The sequence below is a fragment of the Centroberyx gerrardi genome, chromosome 18 (assembly GCF_048128805.1).
Source record: "Centroberyx gerrardi isolate f3 chromosome 18, fCenGer3.hap1.cur.20231027, whole genome shotgun sequence".
Classification (NCBI taxonomy): domain Eukaryota; kingdom Metazoa; phylum Chordata; class Actinopteri; order Beryciformes; family Berycidae; genus Centroberyx; species Centroberyx gerrardi.
Genome location: NC_136014.1, coordinates 19,638,765 through 19,654,972, shown reverse-complemented (window position 1 = coordinate 19,654,972; position 16,208 = coordinate 19,638,765). Strand labels below are relative to the sequence as shown.

Below are 16,208 nucleotides of genomic sequence, written 5' to 3'. Positions count from 1 at the left end.
GCTCTATCTCTGTCACACTCCCTCTCTCTCTCTCTCTGTCTTTCTCTCTCTCTCTCTCTCTCTCTTTCTCTCACACACACACTTTCTCAATCTGCCCCCTTCTATTCTGTCACATTCATTTCCATCTCCTCCTGCGTCTTTCTTTTTCTGTTTTCATTTTCCTGTTTCTCCTTATCTCTCTGCTTGTCGTCGTTCCTCCCTCTCTCCCTCTCTCTCTCTCTCTCTCTCTCACTCTCTCACTCTCTCTCTCTCCCTCTCTCCCCTTCTATCTGTTCTCTCTGTTAACTTCTCACTGCAGTCTGATCGGTTTGCTACTGCAGCAGAATTTTCATGGGTGGGACCTTATTGCAGATGGGCAGCTTCACGATCCAAGCTGACTCTCGCTGTCTGACCCTGTCTCTCCGTCTCTTTCTTCTCCCCTCTCTCTCTCTCTCTCTCGGTTTTTCGCTCTGTCTTTTTTTTTGTATCTCTCCCTCTCACCTCTTCTCTCTCTTTCATCTCTGGCTTTTGTCTCTCCTCCGTTGCGCTCTCGCCTTTTGCCGTTAGGATTCACGGCCTCTCCTTCCTCCCCGTCGTGACTCCAGACAGTTTGTGCGTGCCGGGGTTATTAGTCTTATGAAAGGTGCAGGGCAGCGTCCTGGGTTTTGTTTAGTTTTTTTGTTTTTTTTGTGTATGACAAGACTGGCAAGGCCGCAATGTAGAACAGTCTTGAAACAAAAGTATTCATGCCTCCGCTTGCTTGTTGCGTGAAACCGCAGCAGATTTGTGGGAAAAGAAGATAAAAGATAACAGAACTTTACAAGTATACTGGTAAAGTTCTGCCACCTTTTATGCATTTTGTTGACATTTATTCATACTTTTTAAATAATGCTCAGTCATCAATCATCATTCACTACACCAGGGGTGTCCAACCTTTTCTTCAAAGCCTTTCTAACTATAATTGATCAAATTCAAAGTCCCTCCTGAAGTAGCTGTGGTTCTTCAGCCACTCACTTCTCATCATTTAGACTTGTAAATGTCAGTGGGTGCAAGATCAGTTGACATTTGCTGCAGTTAGTCACTCAAAGATAAAATATTCAAACAGTGAGGCTACTTAATTTCTTCCGAGTTGACTTGCCTTGACTTTACTGATTCATAATTGCAGCGTTCACTGAATCTGAGCAGAATTTCACCCAGCCGACAAAACCTGATAGACGAGAGCATCTGTCTCTCTCTTTTATGTGATTCATTTGCTTCATTGCTTTGCCTGTCTTACTTGAAAACGTCATTCAAGTTTACAGATTTATATATGTAGTCACAACAGAATTATTTCTCTAGAAGCAGCAGCAAAACTGTAGAACAGAACAGAACAGAATTCATTCCAGTTTGTTCCACTTTCCTATTACTGTATCCCCAGCCCTGCTTTGTTTATACCAATCCTCAGAGAGAGCAGCCCAGCTCGGCTTGGATTACCCATCAGCTTTTAGTGTTCCTACCAGAGGTCAAGTGGAAGGTTGTATCTAATGAATCGCTCGGCTTCTCCCGGCCACCCACGGGGGTTTCTGGGCGAGATGACGAGCCGAGCAGGGGCTCAGCTAGCTCATCCACAGAGTTCCTGCATTAACCTTTGACCTTGTGTACGCGGCCGGCTTAGGGAAGCAACGATGACACGGATGATTTATACCGCCGATAACCGGAGGAGCTATACTGAGAACCAATCCGATCCATAGCATTTACTGATGGACAAAAAAGTTTGACATGCAACATCCCTCTACGTGTGGAAAGGGAAGAAAATCAAGTCGTGTTGCTTTCATCTCTGACAGTTTTGATTTTTGATTTAATTGTCGCTGAAATTCTCCACTTCTGATACCCAGTTTTATCCTGGTATTGGCCTGAGGTCCAGTTCCTGCATCAATGCATCACTTGAACAAGAATTGTTCCTTCACACCACAGTGTTACCTCTGTGTCTCAGTGTGCAATCCCTCTCCGTGAACTGTAGGCTTATTTGAACTTACAAACATTGTTTATTTCATCCATCCATCCAAAAATACCATCCTTCCAAGTTTCACTCATCATCTCATCAGTGAAAAAAAAAGTGTAATCACTGATGAGATGATGAGTGAAACTTGGGAAGATGTAGAGAAGTGGTGATTTGTTTTTTTCTGTTTTTTTGGGTTTGAGGCTAAACCAGCAGATGGTGTGAGTGAACGCTTTCCCTCGCAGTAACTGTGAATAATAATCTGCAAGTATATTTATACACTGACATGTCCTCATCAAATAACAGAGATGGTTTGATTGATTGATGGACTTATATAAGACTAGAAAACAACAAACAAACAACAAATCCAGATGATCGTTTAAGAACAACTTCTTTCTTTTTTAGTCAGAATGTGCCACTTACTTGTGCACATGCCATGGGTAGATAATCTAGTAGAGTGCATTTCTTCAGGCGTTAACCAGTTAAAGGTGTATATGGGCACATTCCCTCTCCTAACTGAAGATGGCATCTTTCCAAAGCTTTCCTCAGTAACATTGTATTTGTTCATCACTACTTTACTTTTGAAAAGAGAGAAAGAAGACAGAGAGGAGAGGTGATATAGGTCCTGAGCCAGGATCGAAATCTATCCTAGCGCAGCGAGGATATGGTTTGAGTCTTGGGGTGCTGAGCCTCGGAGGGCCCATCTAAGCTGAATTTCTCCGTTTGAGGTTGGAGTTTGTTCAGCCTCAAGTTGACCCCCGTGTATTTTTCAAGATGCAGAACACGTTGTGAATGTTTTTCACGGGCGGTAGGGTCATAACGCTTGAGGTCTACGTAGACTTAGAAAAACACAGACGGGTGCAGCATGGTGACGTACAGTAGGGACCCGGGTTCAAGCCCGTGTGACAGCCGGCCTCCGCCCTGCTGAAGTGTCCTTGAGCAAGACACTGAATCACCACCGGCTCCAGGTGCCGCTGCTCTGTATTTGACCCTGACCTGCCGGTGAAGGACAGCAAGAGAAAAGAGAATTTCCCCTCAGGGATCAATAAAGATCGCATTATCGTTGTTGTTGTTGTCTATTTCTGGAGGAGAGTTTCATCTGCATCTCTAAGCTCAGGGAAAGACTGTAGGCAGGGGGCAATCTGAGGTGAGGGAGAGTGATGATGTGCAGTGAGAATTTGCAAAAAATTTTAAATAGATAATCCTTTGGTAACTAGATTTTAGGTTAAATCTGCAAGATGTTACTTTTGAACAAATTTCTTACCTGACTATAGGTGTAATTTTTTCCAGTGGGTGTAAATCCATAGCAGCTTCAGCGCGATAAAATACTATCCTGAAGTTGAAAAAAACAATGCTAAGAGCTTTCCTGACAACATATATAGTGTGTCATGCACACACACACACACACACACACACAGAGCAACAATCACATTTGCACAGGGAGAGCTTAAAAGCATTGTGTGAGAGCAGAAAATCAAAGTTCACTTAGTACTGGTAATGAATGTCTATTGATTTAAAATGCAAATCATCCTACATGATTATGCCCCTGAATAAACCCCCTCTATTCTCATTATACTGCTGCTTCACTGCAAACTGCCACATGGTCTATCGAAATCTCACACTGAACCAACTCATTTGCTGCAGTTCTACTCATGAAACTTAAGCCAGAGTTCAATCAGAACAGATAATACTGATTTTTTGGAGGAAAAAAAGACGAATGTAGTTTATTTTGGCACCAAGTTCCTGCTGTATATTGTTCCCTGCTCAGCTTAATTTAACGGCAGCCACTTCAAGAGCAGGGACTGATCAGTTTCAAGTAACCACACAGAGGCAGCAGAGCCCACAGGTTTATACTGGGTTAGTGGTGGGATTAAAAAATATGTTTGCAGCAGAGCAGCAAACAGTTGGCAGCGAACTTAAGAAAAAGTTGGCCTAGGAAACGTTACAGCAGTAAACACATCAAGAAAGTGAAAGATCTGTTAAAGGGGAATAAACACGCATCACTCTTTCCAAAAGCTGTAAACTGGAGAAGTAACCCTTGAATTTGTGATGTAAAATCTGGCTCTGCTCCATAAACAGTGAATGGGGCGCTGACTTTGTTGACCCATAAGATTTTTGTGTGAGTTCTTGCACCCAAATGAGGATTAAATTCTGGTTCATACCTGTTGGCACTTGATTTTACATCCCAGCGGCATCACAAATTCAAGGGTTCCCTCTCTGATTTCCAGCTTTAGGAAAGACTGGTGCAAGTTCACAAACATGGACTGAACTGTCCTGGGGCAAAGAAATAACATGTGTGAATTCTTAAAATGGGTGGCATTCCCCTTTAACAAAATAGATCCCAATGGTTATGATAATGTTTGGAGTTTTGTGAAAAAAAGAGGCAACGTTAATCATGAAAAAACCATACTGATCCTCCTCTTCCTCCTTCCTTCCCTCCAGTTCTTCCCCTACGGCGACGCGTCCAAGTTCGCCCAGCACGCCTTCAGGACCTTCGACAAGAACGGCGACGGCACCATCGACTTCAGAGAGTTCATCTGCGCGCTCTCCATCACGTCACGAGGCAGCTTCGAGCAGAAACTCAACTGGGCCTTCAACATGTACGACCTGGACGGAGACGGCAAGATCACACGGGTGGAGATGCTGGAGATCATCGAGGTATCAGAGTGGAAGAGCAGTGGTTCATCTAGATTAGACACTTCTACCCTAAGATCGTCATCACAAGCACGTGTTTCGCTGCCAAGCTTTGTTCAAGCCCACAGAACTTTACTTTAAATTCTAGTCAAGACCTCAAGCTTTCCAAAGATACCAAACATGTCATGCTGAATTACAGGGAAATGTGTATAAAATGATGCACAAGACATCTAGATTTTTCCATTTGATGTAATGGTGCAGCCATAAAAAAAATGGCGTCTTGGGTTTTGAATATTTTTTTATAACTTTGAAGCTACTTAAGAGGAAATCTAAGGGGAAACTCAGGGTGTAAGGGGTTAAAAGTGTACCAATAATAGCAGCACAGGTTCTAGATATCAGGTTTATTCTAAAAAAAGTCAGTATCGGTATCAGAGAATATCAATAATGTTTAAAATAGATTACAAAACATAACAGAAAACAGTGTCGATTTTCTGTCTTTTTCACATATACAAGATGTTAAATTTCTCTAATGGAGATAAATGGATTAAATCAATATTTTTGTTCTCAGTCAACTTATGGTCAAGTTCATATTTTCCAGCTCGATATTTAACTTTTGAAATATCAGTGCATTCCTTGACCATATTATTTTAGTTTGTGATATTTAATATTATTTTGAAGGCTCCTCTGCCTTATTAGACAGCATACAGCGGGATGTCATGATGCGGGTCACGAGCCGTCACAAGCACACTGCGTGCCGCTTAACCTGCTGAGTCACCAGGGTGCAGCCGATTTGAATTTTTGACTCTAGTTAAAGGTCACAGACCAGAGGGCGGAGTGCTGAGCCTGCATGGGCCGACATGACTGATTATTCATAAACACAAATCATACAAAAACAAACATCTGCAATGAGAAGCAAAACTGCGAGCTTACAGCAGACTCATCTAGAATTATGAGGAATTTCAATTGCATGAGGAAGTGAGACAACCTGCACACACACACACACACAAACACACACACACACACACTCAAAGAGTTTTCTTGCTTGAGTTTCTTACAGCAAACATTTGTTCAATTTATTAATTTTACTCAAGTAGAGTTTGGGAAATTTATGTTGAATGAGGGAGTGATACACACACTCATTCACACACACACTCACACACACACACAAACACTCAAATTCTGTCGTAGTCCTTTTTAGATGTTTGCTTTTCTGGTATTTTGCTTGAGTTTCTTACAGCAGACATTCATTAGATTTTACTCAAGTACAATTTGGGGAATTTATGTTGAATGAGGGAGTGATACACACACTCACACACACACACACACAAACACACACACACACACACACTCAAATTCTGCCGCCGTCCTTCTTAGATGTTTGCTTTTCTGCCGTTTTCTTGCTTGAGTTTCTTACAGCACACATTCATTCGATTTTTTCAATTTGGGGAATTTATGTTAAATGAGGGAGTGATACACACACACACACACACACACTCAAATTCTGTCGTAGTCCTTTTATGTCTGTCTTGCTGGAGTTTTCTTGCTTGAGTTTCTTACAGCAGACGTTAATTAGATTTTACTCAAGTACAGATTGGGGAATTTATGTTGAATGAGGGAGTGACACACACACACACACACACACACACACACAAATTCTGTCGCCGTCCTTTTCAGATGTTTGTTTTTCTGGAGTTTTCTTGTTTCAGTTTCTTACAGCAGAATTTACTCAAGAAGAATTTGTGGCATTTATGTTGCTTAAACTAGTGAGACACACACACACACACACACACACACACACACAAATTGCCCCCTAGCCGGTATTAGATGCCTGTCTCGGGGTGTTTTTCTGGCGTTTGTTAGTGTGTGCGCTCCTCTCTGCCTCTCTCTCATCTCTTTTTCTGCTCGCTGATCAAAGCTCAACCCTCCCTCCCTCCCTCCCTCCTCCTCCTCCTCCTCCCCGCAGGCGATCTACAAGATGGTGGGCACGGTGATCATGATGAAGATGAACGAGGACGGCCTGACGCCCGAGCAGAGGGTGGACAAGATCTTCTCCAAGATGGATAAGAACAACGACGACCAGATCTCGCTGGAGGAGTTCAAAGAGGCGGCCAAGAGCGACCCCTCCATCGTACTACTCCTGCAGTGCGACCTCCAGAAATAGGCGGGAGGGCGAGACGAGCGCTCCGCCAGCCGCCACGGACTGCACAGAAAGAATTTCATGTTCCATTCAGTTTGCAGCTAATTTCCACTGAAAAAAAAAATGCTTGGACTACCTTTCAATGGATCCGCTTCTTGTGTTTGCAACACTCGTGTGCATGAGAATGTTATTTGCTATAAAAAGATCTACACATAACATATAAACAGTGTGCGAGTGCAAGAGTGCGGGTGCACACTCACACTACAGACACACACACACACACAGTATGTGCACACACACACACAGACACACACATCTCACTACATATTTACACCTCGCACAAATATATATATATAGATATATAAATATGAATATATATATTTAAATTATTTAAAGATCAACTGCCAAAATGTGAAGTGTGCAAAGTATTTTCCATACAGTTTCATTCTACTGGAGCTTGCGCATCAGTGATGTGCTACGTTGAATTTGCCGCTACTCTATTTATTGTTCCAAGTTTACTGATGCTAGCTATACGTGTTTCATAATATTGAGTAATGTCAACCGAACCAAATTCCTATGATAATGTATCTGCCTCCAATAAAACTCTCAATCCATTCTTCTAAAAAAATTAGCTCTGGACAGACGGAGAGATGGATTGGCGTTTGTCCAACTTTTCCTTACAAAACATGCCTGTACTGTCGGTAAAACTGTAAATGTAGTTAATTTGCATGCCTTTAGGTTCTGCCTTAAAATCTCCTCATTTTGCATCCCGTAAGATTAATCGAAGACGGAAAGCCTTATCAAAGAGATGCGGTGCCACTTTAAACACCGCGAGAAAGGATTTTTACTGAATAGGGAAAAAAAATCACATTGCAGTAGGTCCTTCTACAAGTATTGTCGTATGGGATGTAATTTTTGTGATCCGTCAAGACATTTTATTTTGACTGCTATAACTGTGGGAGCATGTTTCCTTGTAGATTAGCTGTAGTATATGTTGCTAAGAACTAATTCCCTGCCCCCGTGCATATAAATACACTAACTCATGAATCTGTTATTGAATGAGTAGATGTTGAATGTGGAGGATCTGATGAATCCATCATTCTGAACCACAGTCAGAGATAAGGAGAACTAAATTAATTAACACATTTTTTTAAACCGATGAAATTTGATTGGAAGCAAGTGAGATCAAACGATTAAATCAGGATTCCTTGGAGAAATGAATGGATGCCTCCCGACCAGAGGTAGTGAATGGCTTAAATTAGTTTAGAAAGACAAGAAAAAAAGTCATCTACAGTGGAGAGATTTTAAGAAAATGTTATCAAAGTTAGTTTTAACCTATGTCACCGTCACACGCACGTTTTCCAGCGAGCATACAGGTTGCATATCAATAAGCTGAATTCAGAGGGGATTTTTTTTTTTTTTTTTTACACTCTTTGAGCGTAAAAAAAGGAAGAGCAGGAATAAAGCCAGTGCAACATTTTGTGGTAGACATCAAACACTAGCTCACTCTTGTTTGTCTTTTTCAATGGAAGTAAATGAGTGCTAAGAGCAACGTATAGTGAGAGAAGCAGTGGATGGCATTTCATTACACACTGTAACTAGACGACAGCCCTTAAAGCCATGTGTTTAGTAGGTTGGACAATTCGCCCTCCCAACCCCTTCAAGTATTTCTCTCTCGCTCCTCTTACCGATCAGTCAATCTTTTTGTACTTTTTTACTCCCTTCTCTCACATATTGTACACGTACTGATGCATACTAAAATGTAGAGAAGTTCAGTGTTTCCTTTCAATTGTGGTACCCTCCTGAAATGATTTGGAAATAGCCTGTAAGCCCAGTTGTGTCTGGAAATAGTTAATGAGATAATTAGTAGTGCCACAGACCCTTTCCCACCTGTAGAAACACTCCTGCAGGTTGATAAACGACTATGCCCATTGTTTTATGAGCCGTTTGCATACTTGGGAGGCTATATGAGTCATCATATTCATAATATACCGCACTGCAATAAAGCCAATACTAGCATACCAGTCCATTGACATCTGTCAACAGCGAGGCTTCTCCCAGTCAGTTTGTAATCTGAACTTCTTTACATGAACATCTTTGGCCAGAAAATGTTTCTAATTACAACTCTGTTATTACTATTGCTATTACGATCAAGATACCAAATGTAAGCATTGGCAACCGTGTACAAGGATTCTTTTGTAGCATGTATTGTGTCCCCGATGACATGGCTGCACTACTCCCTGTGTTGTGATTTAATCTAATAAAAGGAACTCTATGGGCCGCTGTCTGGTCTGGTAACTCAACTCAACAAATAGGAATCATCTGCTGAAGCTCTTGCTGTAGTTTTCCATCTGGACTTTAGGTAGAAAGTGTTGATACACATCAGGCATTCATTTGCTGATAATGGGTACCTAGAGAGTCAGAGATTCCTACATTTTTCATGTCAAGGACCCAATAAACAGACATTTTCCCATCTGAGAGGACTTGTGGTTAGACGTCATTTAGTCCAGACCTCCACAACTGTCTTATATATTACTTATTTCACTGGGAAATCTCACCAAGGACACCTTAGGGGTCCCAGGACACCACTTTGTGAGCCGCTGCACTGAGCCACACAGAGAGTACGGCTGCTCATGTAGTTGTGATTCATAACCACACAGCGGGTCTAGCCATGGCTCATACCTCACAGCTCTGCATTGTCTTACAGTCTAAAATCTGCTGGAATCAGATAGCAGGTCGATACCAGGCTAAAACAGGGTCGCAGCATCAGAGATTTAATGTTATATTGAAATCTGATATTTAGAGCCACATTTAACAGAAGCAAAGTAACTTTATTTTCTGCCCCTTTTCACTCATGGAAGCATGTTGCATCTCTTAACTGGGAAAAAATAGATGTTAGTTTCAATCATTGTTCCTCTGCCCCAAATAAATAGTCAATTTGTCCAATACTTGAATGTTTAATACTCACAATCAGTATTGGCAATGAAAAAGTTGTACTGATGCACCCTATGTTGTAGTATGTTTTAGTAGAATGCTGTACTCTGTTCAACCACCAGATGTCACTGCTGGAAAAATACTTCACAGGCAAGTTTGTAGATATAATACACAACTTTAGTGAAAAGTTGTTCATCACACCTAGGCATATAGCACAAAACCATGTTAAGCAGTTGCATTTCAGATGGAGTTGTAATACATGGCAAGTGACCTCCTGGTGACAATTCAGTCCATCTTCAGATCTACAGAGAAATGCTGCAGGGGAAATGAGCGTGACACAGCCAGCCATGTTTACCCATAACCCTTTGGCACCAAACCTGGACTCATTGATTATATATAGGGTTCATGAAGAGGCTGATGCTCTCACAGAACTACCGTGAAAACACGCACAGCACTGCAACAGATGAAACTCCAGGGACTGCATCATAACACATACCATGCGATTTGAAGCTTCAGGCAAAATAAGAATATGGCGACCCGCCGCCCTGCATAAATGGGGAAAATGCCTACTGTCTATTGATCTAAAAGGGTTCACATAGAGGACAGTGTTTCCACTTCAGTACTTTCACAGAAGGACAGCAGAAAAAGCTTTTATAAAAGGAACATTTATTTTACAGAGAAGATAAACTTTACAAACTCAGCCCTAATCAACTGATGATTTCATACCACTCATTGCGGACCATGGTTGGCTTTAAATTAAAAGATTGTAGAGTATGGGAGAAGTGACAAATTCAAACGGGCCAAACAAAAAGACTGTGAAACAATGAACTCTGCCAGATTTTAGTACGTTAACCATGGTGGCAAACTACAACCAGCCACCAACCAAATATTGGTAAAACTTGTTTGCTGTTGGCAAGTCTGTCTGGAACGCTGGTTGCCAACCACCGTTAAAGACAAAAAGAAGAAGTCTGTCTGATCTGTCAACCACTTTGACAGGTAAGCAACCACCATTTTGAAGCCATATTCTACAGTTGGTAGGTGAATTTTGACTTGCAGCAGTCACATACAGCAAATCTATCCAAAATTGTCACACATATTGGATGACTGATGGAAATAATAAAACAAAAATTGGTCTAACTGAAAATTTGTCTGACAAAATCGTAAACATCATTGGCATAAAAACAGGCAAGATTTGAATTTGTACAGATGGAAAAACGCACATTCTGGACATGGAGGTGAGAGGGGAACAGACGTGTTTTCCAGGCGGCTACTTCGGAGGGTCTGTGTTGATGCCGTATTTCTCTTTTAGAAGCTTCAACTGTTCCTCTTTCTTCTTTGTGTCCATTTTCTGGAAAGCCTGCAGAAGATTAAGTAAAAGAGAGAAAAAGAATTAGATCAGGTAATATTTTTTCCATCTACAGATTGATATCTTCCAGCATATAAATGTAAATCTAAGTGCATCACCAGCCAACTAGTGGGGCACAAATACTGCAGTCTGTATTTTAAAAGGACATTATCTTCCTGAAGATCTCCAATCAAAGTGAAATGATTGCATGGGGACACGTGTTAAGAAATAGCTTCTAAAGACTTATTTCTAGTGAATGTAGAACTGTAATTTTCGAGGACAATCTTGATTTTTTTGTGGCATTTATTTACTCATTTTTCCATATGTGACTGAAAAACTAGCATTTAAATGCAGAGCGTTTCCACAAGGCGTGGGAACCTGATGATTGCCCTTTGACCTGACCATGCCTACAGATGCTGTCACAGTCATACATACTCTGTTGGCGTTGTAGTAGAGGACGACCAGGTAACGGTTGCAGACATTGAAGCCCGAGAGGTGGTCACAGGCGTTCTTGGCATCAAAGATGTCCTCATACACCACATAGGCTGTCCCTCTTGTTTCTGGTGTGTTCCCTCTGAGAAAAAGGAAAGGGAAATTATTACAAGACCAATACTGCAGTTTCCTACAGGTCCCCAGCAGAGGATCAGACTGTGTGCATGCAACAACACAACAAGAGCTTTTAGTGTTGTTGAAGCAGTTTAGAAGACATATTTTAAGGTGGAATGCTACAAATAAATGTATGTATGGGAAACACAGATATTGGTGCTTTTGGATCCATGTGGGTTTGCAGCATCTGTCACAGCTGATACAATCTGTTTTGAAATCTGAACCGGCCTTCCCTTTCTGACAATTCTCACAAATCATTATGGCAAAACCTTCTCCAGACAGCATAAATATTATCTGACTAGTTCTGGTGACTAATTATTTCAAGAGCACCATTAATAACTATATTCTGAATGATTTTTCAGTGGCGTTTCCTAACTATCCAATACAAATCCATCCAAAACTATCTACTCCTCCTAAGGGATGGGAACTATGACTGATTTCGGTGCTGATTAACCTACCCGACTAACTAATTAATCTAGAAATAGAAAGGTAGTGTGTAGGCTAAAACATGAACCTCTATTGCATGATGAAATGTGCTTCAATTTCAATCAGGGCTGAAAAGTATCAATGTGTATTATTTTAGTCTCAAGTCAAGCATCACAGCGGTATAGAAAAATCTTTGCAGCTTCATAAATAGCAGGGTCTGTGTCTATGTCAACACTCCTGCAACCAACAAGTACTTACGTTCTGATTTGACGTATTGGTCCATATTTCCCAAAGATATCATACATTTCCTCAGCTGTGATCTTGTAAGGAAGGTTCCTAATGTACAGGATTCTGTTGACCTCGGGAGGTAATCGTATCTGCAGCGGACAGGAAAAAAACAACAGATGAGTTAAACACATTTAAACCAGACTGGAGGAGTCAAGGACGATAAAATATAAACCTTGGGTAACCAACTGAAGGCAACAAATTTCTATATATGCTCTCTCCTACACTATGCTGAAGCTGTATAATTCCATTAGACTGATGTTCATGTCAAATTACGTGATGAAATAGTCCTGGGATGTTTTTGTTATGTAGTGCGAATGTATATTTGCATAGACAGAACTATATAGCTCTGGATTACCTTATTACTACAATATTTCCACATTTGTTTATATCTATGTTACCAGATGCAATGGAGTATTTGTTTTGTAGTAGTCTGAACCCTCAAACAGAAATTCCCAAACAGATTTGCAGTAAAGTTAACTGGCCTAAATAAAAGTTAAGATCCTATACGAACTGCCTCCAAATAAAATGGCAACATTATATTGCTAGGTTAACTCCTCATTACACTGCAGTTACACTTTCAACGCATTTCTAAAAAACCAGATTCCAGCCTCTATGTGGTTCTAAATTACGTTGTCAGAATATTTTTGTCGGTTTTAACCGCTTTAACACAGCGCAAGTGTGTATCAAGTTTTAATTTCGTCAGAGTGATGTTTTCAGTACGTTAGCCATCTAGCTAACGTTGTGGCACGTTAGCTTCCTAGCTAGCCTAACCAAGCTGACATCAAAATTATGTCCATCGCGAAACATATCTGTCCGTTTGATCACCGTTTCTGAACAACGGTCGACTTGTATGTACTTACATTAGCTCGTTTCGCTGCTTGCATAGCCATGATGAGATAATTTTATGTGTAAATAAGGACACTGAACAATAAACACACACAGCTTTCCAGCGCTTCACGTCAAAATGGCAGCTAGTTACGCAGTAAACGCAGGTCGCGAGGTGGTGACGAACTTCCGCTTCTCGAGCGAACACAGATAGAGATCACTTTATTTATCCTGAAACAACACTGTCACTTATTTGTGTTTGTGGTGTATGTGTGCTTGTTTGCAATTTAGTAAATAAAATGTTGTAAAAAAAAAAAAAAAGAGAGAAATAGAGAGATCTTCTTCTTCTTCTTGGTTTTGACGCAACGACGGCGTGTTGCTGCCCCCTGCAGGTTGACTGTCGACCTCATTCTCTAACTCAGTGGTTCTCAACGTGGGGTCCGGGGACCACCAGGGGTCCTTGAGGGGGTTCAAGGGGGTCCACAGCAAATTGATGAACTGATAAACTTCACCATTATTTCATTAACAAGAGGTTATTAACACAGTTAGAGAATGTAGAAGAATTACTATTTTGGTCATAGTTTCACTGTTATCTCTCTACCTACAGTTCAGATAGTCATGGAATTCTGGACAAAATCATATCTAACAATAAAAAAATATCTCAGATTTGGGTCCGAGAGACAAAATCTCATCAAATGGGGGTCTGTGGACTAGGGGTCCTTGATATGAAAAAGGTTGAGAATCACTGCTCTAACTTGTACCTGCAGATACACACTAGTGCTGTGGAGGAAGACCATCCAAGATCATCCTTTGTTATTCCCCAGTCATCCATGCAGAGTATTTGTTTTCAATGTGTAGCCTACACTGTTACTCCAAGCGTGGTCAGGTAGAGGCATGTTTCAGTGTACACAATTCTCTGCTTCACACATTCCATCTGGATGTTTTCCGACCAAAACCAGCACACTTTCCCAAACTTGCCAAGCTTACATTATCCCATGCTTTTTTAGGCTATGGCACTCTGATCTTCCATATGATAATGCTACTAGCACATTCACTCCTTCGTCTGGATATGAGCTGGTACACAAAGAAACCCTACCCTGCACCCTACTTGATGTATTCTATATAGCACCGTTAGTATTTATACTATCAGGCCTGGCTTTAGATTTCCCTTTCTTTAGAGCAACAAAGGCTGCAGCTGAATCTGACCACACCACCACCTCCTCTGGTTTTACTTCCCCCACCCACCTAGTGCCTAACTGCCACAAGATCAGCAGTAAAGACTGAGGTTGTATTAGGTAGCTGCTGATGAATATGAGGGATCACTTCCCTAATGTTCACAAAAAACAAAACAAAAATTTAAGAACTTTTGAACTCATTCCAGTCAGTCATAATGAACCAATAAGCATATGAAAAACTTAGTAGTAGCAGTAGTAGTTGCTGTTTTTGTTGTTGCTGCTGTAGAGATACTGTTAAGACTTTTAAAAGCAGTAAGGGAAAATGTAACTTATGTAGGTGGCTGATAGGCCTAGCTGCTCTTACTTGAGTAAAATATTTCAGTGCTTGTCTTCTTATCATACTTGCTACAGCCTAGGCTTGTTTTTTCTTCAATTTCCTCTGTATTTTAACCCCTTGTCCCCCTGTGTCCCTTGTTATTTCTACAGCTGAGAGCAGTTCTTACTAATATCTTTATTAGGGCCTTTGCATCATAGGTAGGCATCACATCACATGTTGCTGTTAGGCTTTAAATGTGAGCATATCGACTAATAAATAAGAAAAGGGATGTTCATTCTTTTGGCTGGGAACAATCATTAAAAAGCAGAACAAATGTGAGCGTGTGTCAGGTCGCAAGTACACAGATGACCAATGATAGCACTACTTCTGTCAAAAGAGTTGGTGAAGCGGTTATGCACAGCAATGATGGAATAACCTTAAAAAGGCAACTTGTGTATTGTTCAACCGTGATTACAGGGGCCATGATGGATTCAAAATCAACTTTAACTGCACAAAATATTCTAGTAGTATTAGTATTATGTATTATGCCCATGATACAGAGTCATGCTCATGTAAACTCCAGTAAGTGACTGCAGAAAGTGATGTTTTTTTCTGTGTCTATGTAGAGGAAGGCACGGGTGACATAATTCTGAGGCAACACTTTCCTCATAACCACTTCTAAACCGTTTCTTCAAACCAAAACATATACAACTTGAGCAACACACTGGGCATTCATCTATATTCAGAGCTTAAAGAGTGACTTCCTATTTAGATACAATCCCTTTTGACGCTTAAACTGATCCTATTCACCCAACCCCCAACTCAACTAAATCTTCTGATCTGTGTCTAATTTCCTGTTTATACAAAACTTTGTAGACATTCATCCTCTTATCACATGCCTGTTTGCCTGCAAGTTTATATTCATAGATAATAACACTTATCTGTTCACACTCACATTGTATGCATGCTAATGTTTTCTATCTATCTGATTTATCATCAAACTTATGAGGTGATCACTATTTGGATGCATGGCATAAGTGTGGGTCTGCACCAAAAAGACACTGTTTGTGTCTATGTGGACACAAGAATATTTACGATACCATCTTACATTATACTCTTGATAGATATTTCCAATACACAGTATCTGGTGTAAAATCTAGTGCAGGGGAAAAGAGAAATGTTCTCATGTTGGGAGGTATGCGTCTATGTCAATCCTGCCAGTAACTATGTTCTGTGAGAGAGTGTGTGTGTGTGTGTGTGAGACAGAGCGAGAGCGAGAGAGAGAGAGAGAGAGAGAGGGTGAGTTAGAAAGACTATTTCTATATGTCAGCAATGTGTAACTCATATCTTTTGATTTATACATTTTATATTGCCTCAATTTGTGTCCTCTGCAACATTTTATTTCTTACTTGGTTTAAATGGAATTTATTTTTAATGTAAATACAATGTAGGGCTACTATTTGTACTATTTTACACTGAATTTATTATTTTGACACACCACACCAGCGTACAGAGGAGGCATCGGCCACCCTTCTTCTTGGGCTTGTTGGCCTCTAAAAATCAAA

At 40.7% G+C, this 16,208-nt stretch overlaps 2 protein-coding genes across 2 annotated transcripts in view; one reads left to right on the top strand and one right to left on the bottom strand.

Moving 5' to 3' along the window:
• vsnl1a (visinin-like 1a) overlaps window positions 1–6,872 on the top strand; it is a 32,813-nt gene extending 25,941 nt beyond the window's left edge. The window contains exons 3-4 of the mRNA XM_071920015.2: window positions 4,400–4,615; window positions 6,555–6,872. Of these exons, the coding sequence (XP_071776116.1) occupies window positions 4,400–4,615; window positions 6,555–6,752 (414 nt within the window). The 3' untranslated portion in view covers window positions 6,753–6,872. The remainder of the gene's footprint in view (window positions 1–4,399; window positions 4,616–6,554) is intronic.
• A 3,435-nt stretch (window positions 6,873–10,307) lies between these two features.
• On the bottom strand, window positions 10,308–13,300 carry sf3b6 (splicing factor 3b, subunit 6). The gene is made up of 4 exons (XM_071920039.2): window positions 13,188–13,300; window positions 12,298–12,416; window positions 11,443–11,581; window positions 10,308–11,019 (listed from the first exon to the last, which is right to left on the bottom strand). The coding sequence occupies exons 1-4, from the start codon at window positions 13,215–13,217 to the stop codon at window positions 10,930–10,932; spliced, it is 378 nt and encodes a 125-aa protein (XP_071776140.1). The 5' UTR covers window positions 13,218–13,300; the 3' UTR covers window positions 10,308–10,929.
• Between the last annotated feature and the right edge of the window lie 2,908 nt (window positions 13,301–16,208).

What these genes read in the sequence shown, in the direction of transcription:
- sf3b6 (XM_071920039.2), bottom strand. Translation starts at nt 13,217, where the DNA reads ATGGCTATGCAAGCAGCGAAACGAGCTAAT. An exon ending in AAGCAGCGAAACGAGCTAAT is followed by an intron (nt 12,417 to 13,187) that starts GTAAGTACATAC and finishes TGTCCGCTGCAG; the next exon opens with ATACGATTACCTCCCGAGGT. An exon ending in TCTACTACAACGCCAACAGA is followed by an intron (nt 11,020 to 11,442) that starts GTATGTATGACT and finishes AATCTTCTGCAG; the next exon opens with GCTTTCCAGAAAATGGACAC.